Source organism: Geotrypetes seraphini, chromosome 9 (assembly GCF_902459505.1).
Source record: "Geotrypetes seraphini chromosome 9, aGeoSer1.1, whole genome shotgun sequence".
NCBI lineage: Eukaryota > Metazoa > Chordata > Amphibia > Gymnophiona > Dermophiidae > Geotrypetes > Geotrypetes seraphini.
In genome coordinates, this window is record NC_047092.1 from 135,793,873 (window position 1) to 135,821,714 (window position 27,842).

General features: G+C 46.3%; 1 protein-coding gene across 3 annotated transcripts in view; it reads right to left on the reverse strand.

Annotated features, from left to right (window-relative positions):
* PIK3CB (phosphatidylinositol-4,5-bisphosphate 3-kinase catalytic subunit beta) overlaps window positions 1-27,842 on the reverse strand; it is a 596,095-nt gene that overhangs the window by 337,491 nt on the left and 230,762 nt on the right. For all 3 annotated transcript variants that reach the window (XM_033957959.1, XM_033957960.1, XM_033957961.1), the window contains one exon: window positions 13,822-14,047. In XM_033957959.1, coding sequence (XP_033813850.1) covers window positions 13,822-14,047 — 226 coding nt within the window. The remainder of the gene's footprint in view (window positions 1-13,821; window positions 14,048-27,842) is intronic.

Consider the following 27,842-nt stretch of genomic DNA (forward strand, 5'->3'; position numbering starts at 1 on the left):
ACCTGGTGTGATACAGGGGTAGAAAGGCCTGGAAAGTCCATAAAACTTGATTACTAGCAAAAACAAGGTGTTTTGAGACTGAGAGAGGCTTTTAAAATAAAACTGGGAAATCCACTATGGCTGTGGTGGCAGCATATTGGCTCTGGAAAATAGCCCAGGGAACAAAATGCAAAGTGAGAAAATAGAGAAAAAATAGGATTTTGGAGGTGGGGGACCCTGTGGGAGCCCCAAATACCTTGAAAACTGCACTTTGAAGACTGCCCCCCTCGATGTCTCCCTTAGACAGTAATGCATTGTATTCACAGACCAGGAAGGTGCTGTACATTCATCAACTGTCACTGCAGCTGGAACATGAAGAAGATTTCTGCCTCACACAAGCCTGAAGTTCTTCTGGGGGCTTGTCTCGTTGGGCTGCCTTTTATACACAACTCACAGGTCTGGAACCCTTGACCCCACTAGCTCATTACACATCTTCTGTGTGGGGGGGAGGGATCTAACCGGCACCAATTACAGTCCTCTAGACCAACACAGGGCTACTCAGCCAGCGCTCAAGCGCCAGACAAAATTCTGGGCAAGTTGTGCTTTGAGGAAAACCCTCCCTGAGTTGTCCCAAAGTTAGTGCAGGTCAAGCAGGCAGGCAGGTGCCCCCCCCACCCCCACCCCTAGCTACAGTCCTCTGAACCAGAGATTGTGTCCTCCCAGGCAGAGCAACCTCTGTAGCACCAGGAAGCCTCAAGATAAGATTTAAAAACAAAACTATAAAACAGATGCAGAGCAGAAAAAAAGACACTTTCTCAACTTCCCTGTAGAAGGAAAAACTGAGGGACTAAGATACTACTCACTGACACAAGGAGGTGGAGTTGAAGAAAAATATAAATGATGCCTTCTGCAATCTTTGCGAGTAAGGGGAGAGAACACAATAGTCAGGACTCCTGTCTCTCCTGAACTGGAATCAAGATTATAGGACAGGGAGAAACTGAGGGCTTTTAAGCAAGCCTTAATTCTCTGATGGAATTTTTCCAGAGAGAGGTAATGTATTCTATAAAAGGGGAGCATGAATATAGAATAGATTCATAGATAGTTTCAAGACAAGCACATGCAGAGGGAGGAACAGAGAGGTGTTTGTAATCTTGGAATTACAGAACACAGATGGGTGCATAAGAAAATAGGCTGCTAAGCACACCAGTTGGCCCGAGATAAGTATTTTGAAAAGATGAAAACATTAAATTGTATCATATATGTAACAGGGAGCTAATGACTTTCACATAGAAGGGATGATATGATCATTCCTACTAGAAGAGTAGATAAATCTGACTGCAGTATTTTGGAAGCACTGGGTAGGATATGAGAAGCCAGTTGTACAGTGCATTTTTGCAACTAAGGCAACTTATAATCACAACATAGATAAGTGTGTGGGGAGCAAATAAGAGTGGGATAGTCTGAATCCGATGCAGACAAGATTTGAGCATTAAACTGGAGCTCCAGGTCCGAGTACTATGATCCCTCTAGAGTTGAAAAGTAATAGCTAGTGCCCTAAACTGGATGAAACAGAGGGGACAGAAAGTCAACCTGTAACCCATATGGCAAAAAATTAAGAACTGAATTTGAGATAGTCGATTGTAGGTCATTTTGAAACTATAGATAAACAGCAGCTGAGAGGTAAGATATGGCTGTGCAATCTTCATATAGTGAACAAACTAAACACTTGTTGCAGGTTTCCAGGTTTCGCTGCGTCTTGTCAGGTAGAACCAATTGTGTTCTTAAGGGTACGCTGTGAGATATGCAGTTTGTCTTTATACAATAGGTACTCAAATTTGATTGATTGGGGTTGAGGTGAATGAGGAAGTCCATTGGTCACCAATATGAAATTTGGTGGAAAAGTCAGTTGGTCACAAATTTGAATTTTGAATGGGAAAATCAGTTGGACTCTTTTCACCATAGAATGGATAGGTCTCCCCATGAAGCTGGGTTATATGTTCTCTCAAGATTTTTTCAGCTGGCATCATGTTTGTTGCAGGTTTCCAGGTCTCGCTGCATCTCGTCAGGTAGAACCGTTTCAGCCATCATGCTGTGGCTTTCTTCAGGGTATGCCGTTGGTGACCAACAGACTTTCCTGCCTCATTCACTCAACCTCAACCAATCGGGTTTGAAGACCTACTATATAAAGATAAACTGCAGACTTCAAAGAAAGCCACAGCATGATGGCTGATACATCAGTTCAACCTGGCAAGATGCAGCGAGACCCGAAAACCTGCAACAAGCATGCTAACTATGGAAACCTTAGAGAACACAACTAAACACTGTCTATGAAAAAGAATCCACTAATGCCTTTAGACTAAACAAGAACAGCTATAGCAGGGATCTCAAAGTCCCTCCTTGAGGGCCGCAATCCAGTCGGGTTTTCAGGATTTTCCCCAATGAATATGCATTGAAAGCAGTGCATACACATAGATCTCATGCATATTCATTGGGGAAATCCTGAAAACCTGACTGGATTGCGGCCCTCAAGGAGAGACTTTGAGACCCCTGAGCTTATAGGGCTAAGAAATACAATGACAAAACAGGCAACAGAACCAAACCCTCACAAAGACAGTAGAAATAAATGGGCAAATTTAGCTTGAACAGCAAACAAACTTGAGAGAAAGGCACAGAAATCTTCATATATAGTGCCTATAAGCCCAAGGTCAAATAAGTGGTGAAAAAAAAAGCAAGTTATGGTCTATTGAGGCAAAGGTGGCCAAGAGGTCAAATGAAACATGAATAGCATTTTACCTTTATTCAAGAACCTCCTTACCTCTTTCAGTAAAGAAAGAAGGCATGTTTTTGTAATGTGGCATTTGTGAAAACAAAACTGATGTGGTGCTACACATCAGTTTTTTCAAGGTAGCTGCAGAGCTAGGTTAGCACAGCCTTCAAGACTAGCGTTATACATGCTGGGGCCGAGAGTACAAATTTAGGAGGGGGCCCCAAAGCATAATGTCAGGTTGCATTTTTTTCAGCTTTGAGCAGGGTAGGAGTTTCTCATATTACTGAAGACATGCTGTGACTGAATGATTTGCTACTGTTTTATACCATACAAATTTATTTACACTTCCATCGACAAAAATGCCAATGTTGACTATGAGTCTGTATTTTTTTAACATTAGCTCACACCTTTTTAGAAGTAGATCAATAATAATAATAATAATAATAACTTTATTTTATATATTGCAATACCTTGACAGTTCAGAGCGATTTACAGCAAAAAGAGACTGCATACAAACAGCGAGATTACATCAAACGTTCTGATAAATATATTATCAAAAGTGTGAAGTTAAAAAAATTTGTCAAATAGATACGTCTTAACTAATCTTCTACAGGTTTGAAAAGAAAAAGCTTTGATAAGAAAAAGCTTTCACAATAAAGTTACTCAAACTTTCGTTCCAATTGCCAGCTTGGAAGGATAAGGTCCTATCTAGGAATCTCTTATAAATACAACCCTTCAGGGTTGGGAAGGTAAACAAATAAGTTCCATGAGTACGACCAGTAGTGCAAGCCAAGTCAAAATGATTTAAGAGATAGTTTGGAACATGCAAATTTGAACATAATTCTAGCCTCTATTGGCAACCAGTGTAATTTTTAATAATAAAGTCTTACATGATCCAATTTCTTCAAACCAAATCAAGGCGAGTTATACAGTATTTAGGTATGGTAGGTATTTCCCTGTCTCCTGAGAGCATATAATCTAAATTTGTACTTGAGGCAATGCACAGTAAAGTCATTTACACAAGGTCACAAAGGATGGGATTTGAAACCTTGCTTCCCCAGTTCTCATCACACTACTCTAACCATTAAGACAGTGCTTCTCTACCTAGTCCTTGGGGCACACTCAGATAGTAAAATTTTGAATGTCCATTTTGAATGTCCACAATGAATATGCATGAGATACACCTGCATACCAAGAAGCAGGCATATTCAAGATTTATCCTATGTATATTCATTGTGGATATCCTGAAAACAGACCCAAGGACTGTGTTGAGAGACACTTTATTAGGCTATTACTTTTTTAAGCTTAAACCTTAGTGATTTAACCAAATAAGATGATTTGACAGGACTCATAGCAAATATATATAAATTTTACCCAACTCTATAGTTTTGCAAATTATATATAATTCTAAGGCAAACTGGTATTATTAACATTTTACAATAATTAATTTGGGAGGAGACAGCTAGAGTTCATCTGAAATAAAAGTAAAATTGAAAAAAGACACCCCAAAATCCCAGACTCGACTGATGGCTGGGAGTTCAATCTTTATCCAAAGACTGTTAGTTGTCAATTATTTTTGATACTTATAAGAAAATCCCATCTATCCAACCACTTTGACTACAACAAAATGCCTGGTTGATCAGCAAATGAATGACAATGTGCCACTCAATATTACAATCTAACAGTATTACATCCTAAAACGGGTGACAGAGCTAATGCACTAAAAAATAGTAATCAATTAACGTATTCTTTAAGACGTGTGCCAAATTTCTACTAAATGGTTTTAATTGTTAATGAAATCATCATGCTTCTCCTCTTGCTTGCATCAGCTACAACTAATTCAGAATGCTGCAACACGACTGATAGAAAGGTTCAAGAGGTGTGACATCACACCCTTCCTGCACAAACTACACTGGCTACCAGTACCTTACAGGGCTAAATTTAAATCTCTAATGGCTAGATTCACTATACTTACCTTAGCGATGCCCAGTCTTTCCGGGCGACCGATTCACCAACCCTCCTCATGCAAATGGGGGCGATCGGAGGCACGCCCAACAGCGACTGCACAGATCATCTTCTTTGCCTGTAGATGGTCTGCACATGGGGCAGGAAGAGTGGGAGGGTCCGCCTCCAGCACGGATAAGGGAGAAAGAGGAGGATCTTCAGCCTCATTCAGTGCTCATTGGTCAGAATTTCCCTGGGGCGGGAAGAGGAGTAATGTTTATCCTGCACACAATGGGGCTGAAGGTCGGTGGGGGGGGAATGTAACTTTCTTTTTGCTTTTTTAATTTTTTGGGCTTTTACTCGCGAGCCCGTGGTTGTAACCCTCGGGTTTAAAGTGGGGCTGCGCTGCGGCGCCGTAGTACAGCCCCACTTTAAACCCGCGGGTTACAACCACAGGCTCGCACTGCAGGGAAGGGCGATACCCGGCGACAGCAGCCTCTTCCCCTTCACCAACTCGGACCCAGGGATTCCCCTTCCTCCTCCTCGGAGCCCCCAAAGGCAGCGATCAGTCAAGCAGCTGTTCATGCTTAGCAATTTGCACTAGCCATTAGTGTGGGTGAGCAGGAGAGTTGGCAGGGACGTGAGCAACTGGTCCTCGGCAGTCGCTTGTTTTTGGATCGGCCAACCCAATCGGTATTCCTTCGTTGGTTTAGTGAATCGCTGCCTTCCTACTTATGCATGCATTTCCCCTCATTTGCATGTGCGGATCGGATCGGATGTGGACAGGATTGGCCAGAAGGTTAGTGAATTGGGTCGCAGTGGGCTTAGTGAATCTAGCCCTATGTTTGATTTTCAAGGTCTTCAGACAAGTTAGCCATTTATACACCATCGAGACCTCTGAGGTCCTCACAAGGAGCATCACTATCTGTACACTCATTAAAATAAATTGTACGATGCGATACCCACCAGTAAACCTTCACAGGAGTGGCCCACCATTCTGGAATTTACTCCCAGAGGGGCTATGTCTAACTCCAGACTAACTATACTTCAGGAAGCAGGTGAAAGCTTGGCTGTTCACTTCATGGAGCAGCTGGTCAGGGAACCGACGCGAGGGGCTGCTACTCTTGACCTCATCCTAAACGGATTAAGGGGGCCTGCAAGAGGGGTAGAAGTGGGAGGACCACTAGGCAACAGTGATCACAACGCGATCAGATTCACATTAGAAAGGGGGACACCCATAGTAAGGAGGACCGCAACAACTGCGCTCAACTTCAGGAAAGGGAACTATGTTGCTATGAGGGAAATGGTGGGGAGGAAGCTCAGAAACATCTTTAGGATGGAGACTGTAGGAAGCGCCTGGACCCTATTCAGGGACACCCTGCAGGAAGCACAAAGAATGTACGTCCCCAGTTTCAGGAAAGGCTGCAAGAACAAATGGTCAAAGGACCCGGTTTGGATGTCAACTGAAGTAAAGAGGGCAATAAATGACAAAACAGTATCCTTCCGGAGATGGAAAAAGGACCCAACGGAGGAAAATCACCAGGCGCACAGGAAATGCCAAAAGGAATGCCACCGAGAGGTAAGAAAAGCAAAAGGGGAATACGAAGAGGGGCTGGCCAGGCATTCTTCAGTTACATAAAGGGGAAGCGACCAGCGAGAGAGGAGGTGGGGGCTGTTGGACGATGGGGATAGGAAGGGAGTAATTAAGGAGGATAAAGTGGTAGCTGAGAGGTTGAACACATTCTTCTCATCGGTCTTCACGAGCGAAGACACATCTAATATACCAGACTCAGAGGAGCTCATGAGTGGGGAACAGGCAGAAAAATTGGAGCACATAGAAGTAAGTAAGGAGGATGTCCTGAAACAGATAGACAGGTTAAAATGCGGCAAATCACCGGGCACGGACGGGATCCACCCAAGGGTTCTGAAGGAACTAGGACAAGAAATAGCGGGCACAATCCAGCATGTCTGCATCCTATCCTTGAAAACTGGAGAGGTACCAGAGGACTGGAAATTGGCGAATGTCACACCTATCTTCAAGAAGGGATCGAGGGGTGACCCCGGGAACTACAGGCCGGTGAGCCTGACTTCAATTATAGGGAAGATGGTGGAAGCTATGATCAAGGACGGCATTTGCGAGCACATCGAGAGGAATGGCCTACTGAGAACAAGCCAGCACGGATTCTGTAAGGGAAGGTCATGCCTAACGAACCTTCTGTATTTCTTTGAGGGAATAAGCAGTCAGGTGGACAATGGGGAACCCATAGACATCATTTACCTCGATTTTCAAAAGGCTTTCGACAAGGTACCACATGAAAGGCTGCTTAGGAAGCTGTGGAACCACGGGATGGGAGGGGATGTGCACAGATGGATCAAGCACTGGTTGTCGGGTAGACTGCAGAGGGTCGGAGTAAAGGGCCAATATTCTGACTGGCGGGGAGTCACGAGCAGTGTGCCACAGGGATTGGTGCTGGGGCCGTTACTCTTCAACATATTTATCAATGACCTGGAAAAGGAGGCAAAGTGCGAGGTTATAAAATTTGCAGACGATACCAAACTGTGCGGCAGAGTTAGGTCCAGGGAGGAGTGTGAGGACCTGCAAAGGGACTTGGACAAGCTGGAAGACTGGGCAAACAAATGGCAAAGGCGCTTTAACGTGGAAAAATGCAAGGTCATGCATATAGGGAAAAAGAACCCGTTGTTCAACTACAAATTGGGGGGGGGGGGCATTGTTGGGAGACAGCAGACTTGAGAGAGACTTGGGTGTACTGGTGGATGCATCACTGAAGCCATCTGCACAGTGCGCAGCAGCCTCAAAAAAAGCCAACAGGATGCTGGGTATCATAAAGAGGGGCATAACAACCAGGACGCGGGAAGTCATCATGCCATTGTATCGAGCGATGGTGCGTCCACATCTGGAATACTGTGTTTAGTATTGGTCGCCGCACCTCAAGAAGGACATGGCGGTACTTGAGAGAGTCCAAAGGAGAGCAACAAAACTGGTAAGAGGGCTGGAACACTGCCCATACGCCGAGAGATTGGATAGGTTGGGGCTCTTCTCTCTGGAAAAAAGGAGGCTCAGGGGAGATATGATAGAGACCTTCAAGATCATGAGGGGCATAGAGAGGGTGGATAGGGACAGATTCTTCAGACTGAGGGGGACAACAGGTACTAGGGGGCATTCGGAGAAACTGAAGGGAGATAGGTTCAAAACAAATGCAAGGAAGTTTTTCTTCACCCAAAGGGTCGTGGACACTTGGAATGTGCTACCGGAGGAAGTGATCAGGCAGAGTACGGTACAGGGATTCAAACAGGGTTTGGACGGATTCCTGAGGGATAAAGGGATCGTGGGATACTGAGAGAAGTGCTGGGATGTAACACAAGTATAGACTTAAATGAGAAACCGAGGTGGCAAGGGGGCCCCTTCTGGTGATTCAGACAGGTCGTGACCTGTTGGGCCGCCACGGGGGCGGACTGCCGGGCGGGATGGACCTATGGTCTGACCCGGCGGAGGCACTGCTTATGTTCTTAAGCCTTTAATATGGTGTCTCTCAAACTGTGTGTCGCAGCACAGTGGTGTGCCCCAAAGAGATTCTGGGTATGAAACAAGAGATTCCAGAATTTTACTTTAGTGTATACTTATGAAGCCAATCACAGAGCAGTGTAAGACCACAGGAAGCACAAAGGTCGCGCTCCTGCGTTGTGCATTGCTCTGCAAAGAGGCAGTCGTCCAGCAGGAGACCGCGCTGGACCACCGCCACTTAAAAAAGGTACCGTGGGAGAGGGGAGCGCGGTTTATTTTTGGGGGTGGAAAAAGTGTGTCTGATGGTCCGAAAAATAAGGTATTAAGTTTTAATTTACTGATTTTAACTCTGCCTCATTCATTGTACTTTACAAGAAGTAGATGTGGCAATGCTGTGCTGGTTCTTGTGAAGCTCATATAGCACAGTTACTTACCATAACAGGTGTTATCCAGGGACAGCATGCAGATATTCACACAATAGGGTGACGTCACCGACGAAGCCCTGTTACAGACCACTTCAAAAATGCATCGCCACTTTAAGTCTTTAGAAAGTTTACAATAGCCCACACCATGCATGCATGAGTGCCTTCCCGCCCGACGTAGGCATGCGGTCTCTCAGATAAAATAAGCCCGCTAAGAAGCCAACCAGGGGAGGTGGGAGGGTTGTGAGAATATGAGAAAAAACAACTTTCCAGGTAAGGTATTTAAGATGAGCTGTAGCCATTGGTTCAAATGGTGGCTTTCTCAAGCTGGAAATAACCACATTAAGGTCCCAGACTACTGGAGGAGGTTTGAGAAGTGGTTTTACATTGAAAAGACCCATCATGAATCTGGAGACCAACAGATGAGCCGTCAGAGATTTACCGTCGACTGGAAGATGGAAAGCAGTAATAGCACTGAGATGGACTCTAATAGATGTCGACTTGAGTCCAGAGTTTGAGAGATGAAGCAAATAATCCAATACAAGATTAACTGATAAGGTAGTTGGATCATGATGATGATGAAGAAGACACCAGGAAGAAAACCGAGTCCACTTTTGATGATAACACTATTGAGTGGCTGATTTGTAATTCAGCTGAGTTCAGCTCGACAGATGTAATTCAGCTGAGTTCAGCCCGACAGATGTAATTCAGCTAAGTTCAGCCCGACAGATACCATGCTGTTAGGTGTAATGATTGCAGGTTGGGGTGGAGAAGAGCTCCTTGATTCTGTGTAAGCAAAGAAGGAAAAAGTGGAAGAGATATGGGCTCCTTGGTGCTGAGTTGAAGTAGAAGGGAGAACAAATGCTGTCTGGGCCAGCAAGGCACTATGAGTATCATGGCAGCTGACTCTTGCTCGAGTTTGAAGAGTTTCGAGATGAGAGGACTGGGAGGAAACGCATACAGAATCATTCACATCCAATCCAGCAGAAATGTATCAGCTTCCAGGTGGTGAGGTGAGTAATGTCTGGAGCAGAACTGGGGCAACTTGTGATTGTGGTGAGCTGCAAACAAGTTCACTTGCGGAGTGCCCCATTGTGCGTAGATGGGCTGGAGAGCTGTCGAGTTGAGTGTCCATTTGTGAGGCTGAAGAATTCTGCTGAGGTTGTCTGCCAAGGAATTGTGCTCGCCTTGCATGTAGACTGCCCCCCAGGCGTATGGAGAAGCATCGGTCGTGAGCACCAGATGATGATGCGGTAGATGGAAAAGGAGACCTCTGGAGAGATTGGAGGAGGTCATCCACCAGTGGAGCGACTGTTGAAGAGATGAGGTTACAGAGATATGCTGTGAGAGCTGATCTGTCACCTGAGACCACTGAGAAGCGAGGAACCACTGAGGAGTACGAAGATGCAAGTGGTGTCACATGAACTGTGGAGGCCATGTGGCCTAGGAGAACCATCACGCGCCTGGCAAAGATTGTTTGAAGATGAAACATCTGTTGGCAGAGATGAAGTAGGGTAGCTAGGCGATCTGTAGGAAGAAATGCCCTCATGAGGGTAGTGTCGAGAATCGCTCCTATGAACTGAAGACGCTGAGACGGGAGCAAGTTCGACTTGGGAAAAATTATTTCGAAGCCCAAGGCTTGAAGGAAAGATATGGTGTAAGTTGTTGCCAGATCCACCTCCTGAGATGTAGACGCCTTGATCAACCAGTCGTCCAGATAAGGAAACACCTGAAGACTGTGGGATCAGAGGGCTGCTGCTACCATAATCAGGCACTTTGTGAAGACTCTGAGAGAGGATGCCAGACCGAATGGAAGTACCTTGTATTGGTAATGACGCTGATTGGAAGGTATTTTTGGGAAGCCAGATGGATTGGTATATGAGTATAGGCTTCTTGAGATACAGAGAGCATAGCCATTCGTTGTAAGCCAATAGGGAATAGAGAAGGGCGAGAGAGAGCATTCTGAATTGCTCCTTGATGAGATATTTGTTGAGATCTCTGAGATCCAGAATGTGTCAGTGTCCTCCCGTCTTCTTTGGAACTAGGAAATAGCGGGAGTAGAATCCCTGATTTAGTTGAGAGAGGGGAACTTTCTCAATGGCATTGAGAAGAAGGTATTGAACTTCCTGAAGAAGAGAAGACTGTGCAGGGTTTGAAGCAGACTCTCTTGGAGGATGATCCAGAGGAAGGGTGTGGAAATGAAGGATATAACCCTGATGAATGATATTCAACACCCAGAGATCAGAGATGATGAGCTCCAAATGATTGATGTAATGCTGAAACTGCTCCCTACCAGCTGAAGAAGAGTACAGAAGATGGGAACTGTGGCTATTCTCAGAAGGAACATGTCAAAAAGGCTGTTGTTGACGGGGGTTGTTGCTTCTGCCTTCTAGGTGGAGGAGTAGAAGCAGCAGTCTTAGCAGCAAACCTTCATTGGTAAGAAGAGGCAGGCTTGAATAGTCGAGGGGCCTGAGGCTTCTTTTTAGATTTTACCAACGTGTCCCATCTGTTCTCATGGGCCAAAAGTTTTTGTGTGGCAGTGTCGGTAGAGGCACCAAAAAGTTCATCACTTATACATGGAGCATTAGCAGACAATTTTGGTGGTTAACATCTAGGTCGGAAAAATGCAACCACGCAAGACGTCGCGTAGCCACCAACATGACTTCAGCAAGAGAGGTGAGTTCAAACATGTCATAGGTGGATCTCACCATATACTTGCGAAGTTGGAAAACAGTGGAGACAAGATTTTGAAAAGTCTTAGCTTTACGTGTTGGAATGTATTTCTGGAAAGAAGAAATTTGTTTCACCAGATGTTTCAGATAGCAGGAAAAATAAAAATTGTAATTTCCTGCTCGGTTTGCAAACATTGAATTTTGGTAAAGCCGACTACCGAACTAATCCATAGTCCGGCCTTCTCTACCAGGAGGAACAGAAGCATAGACACTGACCCCCAGATAACTTTTTCAAAGTGGATTCCACTACCAGAGACTCATTTTGAAAAATGTCTCACATAAGATAGTATGAAAAGGAAGCTTCAACATGTCTTTAGAAGACAGGTCGTAATCTAAGGTCTCTAAATATTCTTTGCTATATTTAGAGTCTGCTGCCAAAGAGATGTCCAAATCCTTGCTCATCTGGCAGAGAAACTTGGAGAAGGAGAGTTTCTCAGAAGGAGAAGATGCTCTAGTTGGAGAGCACCGAGAAAAACCTGAAGGAGAAGAATCCTCTTTAGTGGTGGATGGTGGCTCCGGCTCAGAATCTCCCAATAAATCAGAATCTCGTATTGAGGGAGATCTATGTTGAGAACAGTGCCGTCGGATCAATGTTAAGGTCTCAGTATGTTCTGATTTATGTGAGACCTTACCTGATCATGCTGAAGTGACATCTAGAGAAGTTTGAGTCGAGGAAGAATGGTGCCGTAATGGTGAAATACTCAACTCTCTTCTTAAAGACATCCGTACCAGTGGAGCATCGGAGACAGGTGTAGTCGGTGCTGTGAGCCACTCAGACTGAACCTGCACCAGAAGAGTCAGTGTCGACAGCGGTACAAGCTAGGTCGGTACCAACAATTGAAAATGCTCCCCTAATTTTTCACTAAGCAAGTTGTCTATCTTTTGCTTGAGAGAAAGCACTAGTACTGTAGGCTTTTTCGCCGGTACCACTGCTGCCGCAACACGGTCCGGAGATGCTTGTTTGGCCTGAGTCCTGGAGGGGGTAGGGAAAGGCTTCTTAGCCAGCTTACCCAATGAGATAGTATACTGAGACACCGGTGTCAGCGATGGTGGATCTGCCAATGCCAAACACTTCTGTGTTGTCTTTGTCGGCGTGGTCAGCATCGATGGTGTCGCTGATGAAGAGGGCTCACCTTCCATGGTGGCACCAAAAAATTTTTTCTGCTGTAGAAGACAATTCTTCAAAGTCCTCTTCTATAATGAAGAGCAGCGCGTGCAAGTCTCAGGACGGTGCTTGGGCCCCAAACATTGGAGGCATCAGCGGTGGGGGGGGGGGGTCAATGACAGGTATAGCCTGAGCAGAGCAACCGCTCTTCTTAAAACCCATCAGCGGACGGGACATGGACAGGAAAACCACCTCCGCTAAATTGAATGCGATGATTGAGACAGACCAAGAGGCCCAGCCAGACCAAGTCCCGCAAACAGAGAAAAAATAATTTTTTTTTTTTTTACAGAAAAGTAAAATAAAAGAAAGACTGACTAAAAAAGTCAAAATTCCACGAGAGCAAGAAAGCGGCAAAAGAGGAAAAAATTCAACGTCAGCTGAACTTGACTTCTTAGCTCCACGGAAATTAAGAAACTGAGGAACCGCGCACCTACGTCGGGCGGGAAGGCAGTGTGGGCTTTTGCGAACTTTCTAAAGACTTAAAGTGGCGATGCACTTTTGAAGTGGTCCGTACCAGGGCTCCGTCGGTGATGCCACCCATGTGTGAGAATATGCTTGTCCTGGGATAAATCAGTATTTCTGAACCTGCAGTTAAACACACAGTTTTCATTGTTGGGTCACAGAAAGAGGAAGAACTTTGTACAATTTGTCGAAGAAGACGTGTCTGTGAGAGTATGCCAGTAGTGTGAGATTGAATTTTATGTTAAACTTGGAAAGAGCAGAAATTAAATTCTTAAAATATTATGGCAAGCATATAATGGTGAAACAATAAGCCATGCTGCGTACTCTCACAGACATGTCTTCCACATCTTCCATGACAAAATGTACAAATCCATAGATAGTGATTTATACGGTTCAATTTGCCCAGGTAATTATCCAGGCACCAGCACTGAATATCAGTGGTGTCTGGATACCCATTGCCCAGAATCCACTCCTGCGCTGCCCTAGTACTAACCAGATAGTGCCATGGTGGTTTCTGCTAATATTCAGCATCACTATCTGGTTAAGTACTGCTGAATATCAGCATGGAAACCAGTCAGCAAGATTTAACTGGGTAGGAGCATTTCTCCACAGTCAAATTCCATAGAATAACATGATCACAGTTTTTAATTTATTGCATGAGAAGTGCTTGCTGCCAGAGATAGGACCTACCAGTCATTTGTCTGTAACTGTGGGGATGTAAAGCAGGAGAAAAAAAAATGATATAGAGAAGAAAGCCAGTGGAAAATAGTATTCATACGTATATACATCATCTATTATGTTATATGAAAATTACAAATAAATATTACCTTTTCCTATAAGAACACCTATCTTGGAATCTAGTTTTTCTGCAGGATCACAGCTCCTCGTTACAAGTTTGAGGACAGGAAGAAAAGGTCTAACATCACAAAGCCTTCGTGTTTCATCCTCCAGTTCCTCATGTACAGCAGTCTGGTTCACACATTCAAACATATAGGAGTCTATTGCCATGAGGAGGTGAAACAGTGGATATGTTTGTGCTTCTTTCCATAGCAGCTGCAAATAAAAGGTATTTTTAATTAAAGTTATTATGTTTATGTATGTCACTGTAAAAGACTATTCACCTGTTCCTCACTTCTGTTCCTAAGAGCTCTTATTTTAATCTGAGCATAGAGAGCTTAAGTGACTTGCCCACAGTCAGTGGAGGAGGACAGGGAAACTTAATTTTAGGTCTATTGGCTTCCTAACTCATTTTTTAATCACTAGACTACATTAACAGTTGACAATATTTAGTCAGCCTTTCAGGTTCCCAGGAAAGAATGTGGCCTTTCGAAGTTGCATGTACCGTATTTTCACGCATATAACGCGCGCGTTATACGCGTTTTTACCTACCGCGCATACTCCTCGCGCGTTATACGCGTGAGCGCGGTATACAAAAGTTTTTCTACATAGTTCCCACCCCGCCCGACGCCCGATTCACCCCCCCCAGCAGGACCGCTCGCACCCCCACCCCGAACGACCGCTCGCACGCGCTCCCACCCGCACCCGCGATCGGAGCAAGAGGGAGCCCAAGCCCTCTTGCCCGGCCGACTCCCCGACAATATCGGGCCAGGAGGGAGCCCAAACCCTCCTGGCCACGGCGACCCCCTACCCCCACCCCGCACTACATTACGGGCAGGAGGGATCCCAGGCCCTCCTGCCCTCGACGCAAACCCCCCTCTCTCCAACGACCGCCCCCCCAAGAACCTCCGACCGCCCCCCCAGCCGACCCGGACCCCCCTGGCCGACCCCCATGACACCCCCACCCCCCTTCCCCGTACCTTTGGTAGTTGGCCGGACAGACGGGAGCCAAACCCGCCTGTCCGGCAGGCAGCCAACGACGGAATGAGGCCGGATTGGCCCATCCGTCCCAAAGCTCCGCCTACTGGTGGGGCCTAAGGCGCGTGGGCCAATCAGAATAGGCCCTGGAGCCTTAGGTCCCACCTGGGGGCGCGGCCTGAGGCACATGGGCCCAACCCGACCATGTGCCTCAGGCCGCGCCCCCAGGTGGGACCTAAGGCTCCAGGGCCTATTCTGATTGGCCCACGCGCCTTAGGCCCCACCAGTAGGCGGAGCTTTGGGACGGATGGGCCAATCCGGCCTCATTCCGTCGTTGGCTGCCTGCCGGACAGGCGGGTTTGGCTCCCGTCTGTCCGGCCAACTACCAAAGGTACGGGGAAGGGGGGTGGGGGTGTCGTGGGGGTCGGCCAGGGGGGTCGGGGGTCGGCTGGGGGGGCGGTCGGAGGTTCTTGGGGGGGGCGGTCGTTGGAGGGAGGGGGGTTTGCGTCGAGGGCAGGAGGGCCTGGGATCCCTCCTGCCCGTAATGTAGTGCGGGGTGGGGGTAGGGGGTCGCCGTGGCCAGGAGGGTTTGGGCTCCCTCCTGGCCCGATATTGTCGGGGAGTCGGCCGGGCAAGAGGGCTTGGGCTCCCTCTTGCTCCGATCGCGGGTGCGGGTGGGAGCGCGTGCGAGCGGTCGTTCGGGGTGGGGGTGCGAGCGGTCCTGCTGGGGGGGGTGAATCGGGCGTCGGGCGGGGTGGGAACTATGTAGAAAAACTTTTGTATCTCGTGGGCTCTTATTAGACTCTCTGCTGTGTCTTCCAGAAGGGAGGATATTTAGTGGGCAAGCCATAAGCTTCTAATAAAAGCATTTATGAGGGGGCGGTCGGAGGTTCTTGGGGGGGGGGGCGGTCGTTGGAGGGAGTGGGGTTTGCGTCGAGGGCAGGAGGGCCTGGGATCCCTCCTGCCCGTAATGTAGTGCGGGGTGGAGGTAGGGGGTCGCCGTGGCCAGGAGGGTTTGGGCTCCCTTCTGGCCCGATATTGTCGGGGAGTCGGCGGTCCTTCGAGGTGGGGGTGCGAGTGGTCCTGCCGGGGGGGGGCAGGGCAGGGCGGGTAAACGGAGAGTCGGGACAGCGCACGGAGAGTCGGGGAGGGCGAAAGGAGAGTCGGGGTGGCCAGAGGAGAGTCGGGGCGGGCGAAAGGACAGTCGGGCAGCATGCGCGTTATACCCGTGAGCAGTGTTCCCGCTAAGCTGCGTTGGCCTGCGCTCACGCACAAAATATTACATCGCAGCGCAAAGTTTCTCTTCACAGCGCACACACGCGTCGGTAAGGTAAGGGGACGCATTGGGGGGATTGCACTTCCCCACAATTGCCATGCTTCGGTTCCTCTTCTTCCTTCCTTCCTCCCCCCCCCCCCCCCGCGGGACCCTGCGGCACCATCAACTCTTACTCCCTCTAATGTCGGCCCTGCAGCTCCAGACTTCCTCGCACCTTCTCCCCTCCCCCTTTGGATCGCTATTATTTTAAATGTTATAGCCGCGGAGCTGTATCCATCAGTGGAGATGTCTAACCTCGGCCTGCCCCGGAACTCTTACTGCAGCAGCCGCCCGTCTAGGCAGGAACAGGAAGTCACTGTTGCAGTAAGAGTTCCGGGGCAGGCCGAGGTTAGACATCTCCACTGATGGATACAGCTCCGCGGCTATAACATTTAAAATAATAGCGATCCAAAGGGGGAGGGGAGAAGGTGCGAGGAAGTCTGGAGCTGCAGGGCCGACATTAGAGGGAGTAAGAGTTGATGGTGCCGCAGGGTCCCGCGGGGGGGGGGGGGGAGGAAGGAAGGAAGAAGAGGAACCGAAGCATGGCAATTGTGGGGAAGTGCAGAGCTGCAGGGAAGAGTGTTGCGGTACCCAGCTGGAGGGAGAAGGAAGATGAGGGAGGGAATTAAAGGAGATGCCAGGGCTTGGAGCGTAGGAGGAAGGTATGCCAGTCTAAGGGAAAAGGAAGGGGGAGATGTGAGAGCATGGAGGGGGAGCGAAAGATGGAAGAAAAGGAAAGGAGAGAGATGCCAGAGAATCAGGGAAGGGGAGATACCAGACTATGAGGAGAGGTGTGGGAGAGGGAAGGCGAGGAGAGAGATGCCAGACCAATGGGGTGAAAGGAGAGATGGAAGGGGGAGGCATACAGTTTCTGGAAGGGGCATAGAAGGAGAGAAGATGCCATATAGGGGAAGAGAGACGGCAGACAGTGGATGGAAGGAAGAGAGTTACAAGAAGATGAGGAAAGGAGAAACCACAGAAGACAAAGGTAGAAAAAAATTTCTATTTATTTATTGCTTTAGGAGACATGTGTCACTGTTTCTGTGAAGCATTGTATGCAGAGTCCAGCTTCTTGCTGGTTCAATTTAACCTTTGTCTATGTATTTTTATTTTATCCCCCCTTTTACAAAACTGTGAAGCGTTTTTAGCACCAGCCTTGGTGGTAGCAGCTCTGATGCTCAGAATTTTATGAGCATCAGAGCTGTTACCTCCATAGCTAAAATCCACACTACAGTTTTGTAAAAGAGGGAGGGGTTAGTTTGTGATTACATATTCCTTACTAGGCGAAGGTGTTTTCTGTGTTCTGTGTGTTCGAAAGACATGGTTTTCTGTTAGGATTGACGGTGTAGGATTGATCTGTGCTGGTCTGGCTTGTTTAGTTTTACAATGGGTGTATTGATGTACTGCTCACTGCAATATGTAAGATGCTGCCTTTTCCTAGGTACTCATGTGTGACGTGTGGTTTGTTACTAAAAATCATGTTTTTCTTACAGATGGGGGGGGGTGCCAAAAAATGATGGGCCCCGGATGTTACATATGCTAGGTACGCCACTGTATGTAAAGATACCAGAAAGCTGGCGTAGCAAAAACTTCTAAGTTTTGAGTATTTAACCCTCCCACAATCTCACGGGCACTCGTTTCAAGTTTATTGAGATTTTGATTTAAACGCAATATCAAATATTTTCAATGCGTATAACAAAAATAAATTTGGGGAAATAAATAAAACCATTTGAACCAGTGTTCCCGCTAAGCTGCGCTGGCGTGCGCTGGCGCACAAAATATTACATCGCAGCGCACACGTTTCTCGTCACAGCGCACGATCGGAAGAGGCGTACGGCAGATGGCAGGGCGGCGAGAGGAGAATCGGGCGAGTTGGCTCATAACTTGCTGGCGCCCGATATTTTTGGCTCACGGTGAAAAAAGTTTGCTCACAACACCCGCCCGCTTAGAGGGAACACTGCCCGTGAGCGCGGTATACAAAAGTTTTTATACATAATATCGTGGTTTCTGCACGCTATACCCGTGTGCGCGTTATCTGCGTGAAAATACGGTAAATTCTTTCTCTTTCCTGTTCTCATCTGTCCAGATGAAACAACCCAATTTAACTTCAATTCTCACCAAATTTTTCTATAGTAAAGTTGTGCTCTGTGGGAAAACTGACACTAGAAAACATTTTGCTCAGATGTAAAAGCAAAATAGATCTTTGCAGGTTTTACTAAATTGATGCAACAGTTGGGTTAATTCAAGTTTAAAGATAATAAGAAATAAAACAACAAAAAAGGATAAAATGATACCTCTTTTATTGAACTAAAAAGAGATTAGGTTCTTACCTTGATAATATATTTTCCAGTAGATAAAGATGGTATGCTGAAGGCTTGGGTAATCTCCCCAAACTCAAGAAGATGCCACTCAAACTTCTGAAACTCTTCCTCCTTCAGTTCGTACCAAAGTATGTGAGAGCCCTAGATGCACACCAGGAGAAGAGAGGAAAAATGGGAAACTCCCGTCCAAAACTTTTGGTCTACTCAGGTATAAATACAACAAAAGGAACATAACAAAACAGATCATGAAAACCCTTCTGAGAAAAAAACCCTAAAACCTACAACCTGAAAATTTCTGGAGCTCGAAGACAATGTTATACAAATTCCAAATAAAATTTTCTTCATAGTCTTATAAACAGGCTAATAGATAAATCACAGCAGAAAGGCTGAACTTTAAGCCTGAGATAGAATGCAGGCGCACCATACTCTTGACAGGGCAGGGCTTCAGCATACCATCCCCTATTTACTGGAAAAGATATTATCAAGGTAAGAACCTAATCTCTTTTTCCAGTGCAATAAAGGATGGTATGCTGAACACTTGAGATGTACCTAAGCAGAACCTACATTAAGGCAGGAAGAGATGCCTGCCCGTAGCATGGAGGACCCAAAAGCTATATCCCCCCATGCTGATACATCCATTCAGTAAAAGTATGAAAAGTAGACCAGGATCATTTGTACTTTTGCCCAAGAAAAGCTACCTCAAGATTACTTCAATCCATCCAACAAAACCTTCTTTCAATTCCTTCCATCCGCCAGATAGTTTATACTACTCGTGAAACTATTTTTTTTGGTTGTGGCACTCACTTTATGGTATGCCCTTCCCAATAATCTTAGACAGGAAAACTGCCTTTCTAAATTTAAATCAAATCTTAAAACATTTTTGTTTAAAGATACTTTTGAGGTTTAAGTTGAGTTGTTTTTAAACTCTGTAGGAATCACTTATTACCTCTTGCCCCCAAATATTCTATCCTTTTTCCTTTTTATTTTATTAATATATTATAGAAAAAAAAATTGTAACTTTAAACCCTACTTCCCTTTTGTATCTAGTAGTGTTATTTTGTTGTCTGTTCAGTCTCCGTCTTTTTTAAATTATATTACCTATAAAGTATATTTCTTAATTTTAAGGTAAACTACTTAAATTCCAAGATAGGCAGTATATCGAATAGAAATAAACTTGAAACTTGCGTGTGCTTTCACTGAAACGGGTGACTGTTTGCCACAGTCAACCTATGCTGATGCCAGAATGGATCCATCTGGAAATAGTAGCCTTGGAGGCAGGTCGGCCACATCTCGCCAGACTAGTCAAGACGAAAAGATGCTCCTTTATGAACCCTTGAACAAGCCCTTTTGGGCGAAACAGGTCCCGTCAGGGCATGCTAGAGATAATGCATTAAAAGAATAAGTAAAGAAAATATGTGCTGTTGTTATTTGTGAAAAATAACAGAACGTAAAACAGCAGTAAACTAACAAGCTACATTTTAATCAAGGAGGCAATTAGATGAGCCAAAGCTGGACATTCACGTTTATTGTATTGATATAAATAGCTTTGTAGTACCTCTTGCCATCCTTTGATTGAACCCTTACAAGTGGGGTGTGTTGCTGTTGTGGTGGTTCCAAATTTGCCCCACTTTATCATCTTCTGCATCCTTTTAGACCTGAAGATAATCCCATGCTGATGGAGCTGGCTTGGAAAGAAGGCAAGCTATCCAAGAGAAAAGCTTCTATCTGTCCACTTCAACCTGGACACAGGGGCAAAACATCGATCCAGAACGACAGCCAAGACACTGAACTTCCAAAAAGGGAATTACGAAGGGATGAGACTCATGGTGGAGAAGAAGATTAAAAAGAGGATAAGCACTGTAAAAATGCTAGAGTAAGCAGGGTCCCTTTTTAAGGACAGTCACTGAGGCACAAAATCTATATATACTGCGTATCAACAAGGGATCCAAGAGGAAAAAGAACAAGGAACCAGCGTGGCTCACTGTAGCGGTGAAGGAAGCGATCAGAGACAAGAAGACTTTGTTTAAGGAATGGAAAAGGTCAAAAACGGATGAAAACTGGAATAAGCACAAACAACATTAAATCAGGTGCCATAAGGCGGTAAGAGGGGCCAAAAGAGACTACGAGGAAAAAATAGCCAAGGAGGCAAAAAACTTCAAGCCATTCTTTCGATATATTAAGGGGAAACAACCCGCGAAGGAAGTGGTGGGGCCATTGGATGACCATGGAATAAAGGGAGTGCTAAAGGAGGACAAAGCCATCACTGACAAACTGAACACATTTTTTGTGTCTGTATTTACCGAAGAGGACATACACAACAAATCGGAAGCCGACAGGCTATACGCAGGAAATGAAGACGGGAAACTGACAGGGTTGACAGTTGTTCTAGAAGAGGTATGCAGGCAGATTGATAGGCTTAAAAACGATAAATCCTCGGTACCGGATGGCATCCATCTGAGGATAATCAAGGAATTGAAAGGGGCTAGAGCTGATCTGCTTCAACTAATAGCCAATCTGTCGATCAAATCGGAAAGGATTCCGGAATACTGGAAAGTGGCGAATGTTACGCTGATCTTCAAGAAAGGTTCAGGGGAGATTCGGGAAACTACAGACCGGTGAGTCTGATCTCAGTACCGGGAAAGATGATAGAGGCGCTGATAAAGGACCACATCATTGATCACCTTGACGGACACAACCTGATGAGGACCAGCCAGCACGGCTTCAGCAAGGGAAGATCTTGCTTGACGAACTTGCTGCACTTCTTCGAGGGAGTAAACAAGCAAATAGGCAAGGGCGAGACGGTTGACATTGTATATCTGGATTTTTAAAAGGCGTTCGACAAGGTCCCACATGAACGACTACTTCAAAAGATTGCCATGGAATTGTGAGCATTGAAATAATCATGTGTATTAAAAACTGGCTGGTGGATAGGAAACAGAGAGTGGGGGTAAATGGACAATACTCAGACTACAAAAGCGTCACGAATGGAGTGCCACAGGGTTTGGTGCTTGGATCCGTGCTCTTCAACATATTTCTAAACGGCCTGGAAATTGGTACGACGAGTGAGATGATTACATTTGTGGACAATATGAAGTTACTGGTCACCGTACATGAAGAAGGACATGGTACTACTCGAAAGGGTCCAGAGAGAAGCGACTAAAATGGTTAAGAGGCTAGAGAAGTTGCCGTACTGTGAGAGGTTAGAGAAACTAGGTCTCTTCTCCCTTGAAAAGAGGAGGCTGAGAGGGGACATGATCAAAACATTCAAGATAATGAAGGGAATAGTCTTAGTAGATAGAGACAGGTTGTTCACCCTCTCCAAGGTAGAGAGAACGAGAGGGCGCACTCTAAAGTTAAAAGGGGATAGATTCCGTACAAACTAAGGAAGTTCTTCTTCACCCAGAGAGTGGTGGAAAACTGGAATGCTCTTCCAAAGGCTGTTATAGGGGAAAACATCTTCCAGGGATTCAAGACAAAGTTAGACAAGTTCCTGCTGAATCGGAACATACGCAGGTAGGGCTGGTCTCAGCTAGGGCACTGGTCTTTGACCTAAGGGCCACCACGAGAGCAGACTGCTGGGCACGATGGACCACTGGTCTGACCCAGCAGCAGCCATTTTTATGTTCTTATATGTGCCTCTGGATGACAAGACACAGCCTGCAGCTGTGTCAAATAAGACACCCTGGTATTCTAAACTGATGGTTCTTTCTGAGATACACATTCTAACTGAGATCCTCCAGGTTTTGGATTACCTGATCTACTGTGTGCTGTGCATCAGACAAGGGGGCCTGGATCATCTAGTTATCCAGGTAGGGATTCACCCGCAGTCCCATCCTTTGCACGTGGGCTGCCACTAACACTATCACTTTGATGAATGTGCGGGGAGCTGTTATCAAGCCAAAGGGCAAAGCAGAGAACTGGAAATGCTGTTCCGGGAAATGAAACCTTAGGAACTTTCTGTGGGCTGGGAAAATTGGGATATGCAGAGAAGTGAGGAACTCCCCCAGAGACACCTTTGCTATGACAGATTGAACCATTTCCAAGTGAAAACAATGGGACTCTGAGTGTTTTTTTCACATGAGTAAGGTTCAGAATGGATCTCCAATTGTCTGAGTCTCTCTTTGGCACAATGAAGTATATGGAGTATCTGCCCGAGCCCAATTCTTCAGGCAGCTCCAGCTATATCACACGAATATCTAACAGCCTGCTCACAGTGTCTTGCACCCGGGTCGCTTTTTCCTGGCACCCCACGGGAGACTCCACAAGCCAATCTGTTAGAGGCCAGGTGAATTCCAGCTTGTACCCACTTTGGATGATGTCCAGAACCCAGCAGTCAGATGAAATCTGATTCAAGGCCTGCAGAAAATCCAAGAGTCAACCCCCTATCCTGAGAGGGACCACCTACAACCTGGTGTCATTGCGACTTCTTGGTGGTGATAGCACAGGGTGCTGAAGACTGGTTTCATTTGGGTCCGGAAAACCTTGACTTGTAATTGTGGGAGAACCTCTGGAAAATGAAGCTGGATTACTGTTGAGACCACCTGGAGCCACAAAAATTAAAGTGACCTGAGCCTCTAGAGCACAGGTGTCTAACAAGGCCCGTGGGACGAATACAGCCTGCCTGGCTGTTTTATGTGGCCCGCGGTACGATCCGGCGTTTTCATTTCCGCACCTGGGTGTTTTATCTTCTGGCCGGCTCCTTCCTCATTTCTGCAGTGTGCTCAAAGCTGCAGGCAATGGCTCCTTGCGCGTCCCGTACCTCATCCAGAAGCATTCCCTCTGACATTGCGACATCAGAAAGAAGGCTTCCGGTTCAGGTGCAGGACGCCCTTAGGGGCTACTGCCTGCGGCTTTGAGCACACTGTGGTAATGAGGAGGAAGGAGGGAGCCGGCCAGAAGATATACTGTTTGAAAGCTATGGAAGTACTTTCCAGCACAGGACAACAATCTGTCAAAGCCTGAATGGGAACGAGAGCTTCTGGCTGGCCTGATCACCTTTGGACATACTCTCAGAACTTACTTCATCTCCCACAGAAGATGATTAGACGTCCCATTAGACGTTCGATTAGAGAACTCGCATGAAAAATTTAAAGCCAAACTTAAAACCTTCCTCTTTAAAGATGCCTTTATTCTTTAGTATTAGCTTCAGCCTCTTAATTCCTTGATTCATGTGAAGCTTTGAAATATCTAATACTTCTTTTAAAATGATTCCCCTCCTAATGTTTTGGCACTCCCCATTTACCGTCCTTTTTTTATTAATTTTACTTCAATGTATTTTAAAACAATCTTTCCCTCCTACTTTCCTTCCATTTCATGTACATTAATCCGAATTCATCTAGTATCTAATATAATAAAGCCCTACGCGCGCATGCGTGCTCCCACTTGCGTGCTCCCGTTTTCCGTGCGCTATAGGGCACTGCAGGTAGGAGTGCGCATGCGCGCGAATCCCCCGAGGCGTATGTCGGCCGCCGCGGCTGTCGGCGGCTGCAGGCTCGGCGGCGGGTTAGAGACAGTGCTGATCCTCAGGTCCCCCTCCCCCCCAGCCGACATTCGTACCCGGAGCCGAAACGAAACGCCAAGGTCATATCGCTGAGGGAGGTGCCGGCTGCACGGTGGCCGGGGGGGGGGGAGGAAGATGGAAACAGGCTGATCACCAGATCTACTGCACAGGGGGGAATGGGAGGGAGGGAAATAAAAATGCCGGGTTCTACTGTACAGGGGGAATGGAAGGGGAGTAGAAATTTAAAGATGCTGCTCATTGGGTCTACTACACAGGGGGATGGGAGGGAGGCAGGCAGGCTGGCTTCGGTGGTGGAGTTGGGTCAAAGTCTGGAAGGCAGTGAGGGGACATAGGAAGGAGGCACTAGGGGGCACTAAGGACATAGGAAGGGACACTGAGGGCACTAAGGACACAGGACAGAGGCACTGGGGGCACTAAGGACATGGGAAGGAGGCACTGGGGGTACTATGGCCACAGGACGGAGGCACTGGGGGCACTAAGGACGTAGGAAGGGGTACTAAGGACATGGGAAGGAAGAACTGGGGTACTAAGGACATATGAGGCACTGAGGGCACTAAGGACATAGGATGGGACAGTATGGACATAGGAAGGGGGCCACTGAGAGACAGGCAGGCATGGTACAACAGAGAAATACAGGGGGCCAGGGAAACAGAGACAGAAAGAAAGATAGACAGGGGGCCAGGGAGAGACACAGACAGAAAGACAGACAGACAGCGACCAAGGAGAAAGAGACAAAAAAAAAATAACCCAAAATAGACATCTACTCTAGCACCCGTTAATGTAAAGGGCTAAAACACTAATTTTTAATATTTGATAAAATATTGCTTTTATTTACCTATTTTAATTGTCTCTTACAATCTTTTTATATTGTACACCGTCTAGACATTTGTTTTGATAGACATTTGATAGACACCGTCTAGACATTTGTTTATCAAAAATAAAGAAACTTGAGCACAGGTGCCTGGGGAAGACCCTCATTCTTCTAATGAAGCCCCTCTCCCCCAGGTTTGAACATGTGGAATATCAATGGCTACTTAGGATTTCCCTACTCATAGCCTAATCCTGTTTAAAGAGCTGAGAAAGCATGTGTGTAGTCGTGATGGATGACAGATTCTAATGAAGTACAGAAAAGATTATGGCAAGCTTGCACCTGTGTAGTTTAATTTTATGGTTAACCATTTTGTGTTGTTAATAAGATTATATTGTGTGTGTATATGTGGAAAAAAATGGTGTTACAATTAGTACTATTATGGGGGGTGGAGTAAGGGGCGAAGATTGGGCGGGGTCTGGCCACAACTTAGCCTGTGTTTTAGATTTCAGCCCCTTAATTTGATTCAGTTTGACACCCCTGCTCTAGAGGTTCTGGGTCTGCTGTCAGGCAGAGTTTTGGGTCAATGATCCACCACACAAGACACAAGGTTGTCCAAACCCTTTCTGAATAACAACTGCCCTTTAAAAGGGAGTCTGCTGAGAGTAGCTTTAGAGATGGAATCTTGAGTCCACTGTCTGATTCAGAGCATTCTGTGTGCAGAGATTCAATAAGCCGATGCTTTACTCATGACACAAATTATGTCATAGAGAGCATCTGCCACATAATTCACTCCAAACAAAAGGAGCTACGGTACAGACTTCTCGCCCTCACACTCCAGTGTAGGTACCCTGGAAAGATAGGCACGTGTCACAAAGGTCGCTGCTGAAGCCACTTTGATTCCCAAAGCCAATGCCTCAAAAAGCCACTTGAAAATACACATCCACACGGCAAGCTTGTATGTCCTTGAGCTGTACACCTCCTTCACTGGGAAGAGAGGTGAGCTTAATGACCTGTGCAATCAAGGAATCCAATTTAGGCTGGATAAAAAGTTGCTGGCAGTCTTGCGCCATAGGATACAACCAAAACATGGCTTTCGCAACCTTGAGGGACCCCTTTGGAGAATCCCACTGTTCAGTAACTAAGACATTAATGTCCAGGTGTCAGAGAAGCACAGAAGACTGAAGCCTTCATAAAGGAGGAGGAAGTCGATGGAACTGGCTGAGTCCCCAAATTTAGTTCATTCAAGGATTTAGAAATGAGATCCGGCAGTTCCGAGGGCTTAAAAAAAAGCGTAGGATCATTCCCAGGATCCACAGCCAAAATAGGATCCAAAGCACCTGACTGCTTGCCTGTGTCCCCCGAAAGGGGAGGTACACCTTGAGACAATAAGGGAACAGTGAGAGACTTGTCGTTATTTGTGTCCCCATCAAAGGGGCTCCCAAGAACTAGGCAGTGTTAGAATGCAAGAGAAATGCTCTTGGAGGGGCCGAGCCCTCACGTGCAGCGTCTAAAGCGCAGCCCACCTTCACCTGGAAAGGATGGCTTTCCTGAAAGGCTTTTCACATTAAATTAACAAATTCAGGAGAAAAAAAGAATCATACCAGATAGCATAGAGTCACCCAAAGATGACTGTAATTTGCGTCCCAAAAAGAAAAATGCTCAAACTACCAGGCTAGCTGCCCTTTCTTCAGTCCTAAAGCGCAAAGGAGAGGCTAAGACTGATGCTCCCACCTCTCCTTCATGAGCGGCACAGCATATGGTTCAAGGATGCTCCTGAAGCGCACAATTTGTGCATTCCTGGCATGGATTAGTGGTAAGTTTCAAGTTTATTAAAAGTTTGTTGTACACGCAATGTCACGTACTTCAATGCGTATGACAATTTAAGATTGGGAGACAAAAATAAAACAATTTTATACAAATAAACATACAATGTATACATACAAATAATTATCGATACAAAAGGAAAGAGGGGTGAACTACAATCTTTTAAAGAAGATAAAGGTACATTTAGGGAATAAACATCTGGAGGACTCCATCTGGAAGACTCCATCCCAACAAGTTTTGAGGATGGAACCAGGCTGCTGGCACTAACATTTAAAAAGGAGATAGAGCAGCTTTTAGGTTCAAACAATTTTTATTGATGCAAGCAACAGCAAATAGAACACCAGAAGAAAAGTAACAGCTACCAAACTTCCCCCATCCTAGTCTACATAGGGCAAGCAAGACCAGAGGGGGCGGAGAGGCACTCCGAGGCCCTGGACTCTGATGAGCCCCGAAGATGCCATACCACATCCTCCCCCCACCGAACCCCACAGAGCACATCTGTGACAAAGTGCCAGAACCTATCAATATCCCTACCTCCCCTCCCCCCCCAATGGTACTCTCCATCCCTCCTCACCAGTACTCACCATTGCTCTCCCAGCCCTACGAACTGAGCGCCCAGATTAGGACACCCATCTTAAAACCGCACTGCGACCCTTTGGATGCAAAGATTGCAGATATGGCTCCCAGATATTCAAGAACAACATCTTTTGCTTCCTAGCCCCTCCAGCATCTCGCGCCTCCCAGATGGCCAACTGATTCCACCAATGCCAAAACGCCGGAGGGTCAGGGACAGTCCAGCACTGAAGAATACATTTCCTGTCCAGTAAGCTCATCTTCCTACACAGAGCCCGATGTCCCCTTGGCACATGGCCAAAAGCCTCTGGCACATCCAAGACAAAGTGGGCTGGAGCACTGCGCAAGGCTCTCCCAATCAACCCCGATATGTAAGAGATTATATGCCTCTAGAAGCGCTGGATAATGGGGTAGGACCAATAGAGCAGCCTTTAAACTAAGATATGGGAGAAAGCAGACAGTCTCCCAGGAGCAGATGGTTCAGTGTGGAGTATCCTTGAAAGATACTGTTGAATATTTAGGGAGTCCCAACACAGAGGTTTCAAAAATGGTGAATGAAAGCCAAGAGTGCTTAAGAGGGAAGCAGAGTAAAGATGTCAAATTATCCCTGTCATCTTCTCAGCAGCCTGTAGATAGAAGGGAAAAATACAATTTGAAGTGTCTGTATA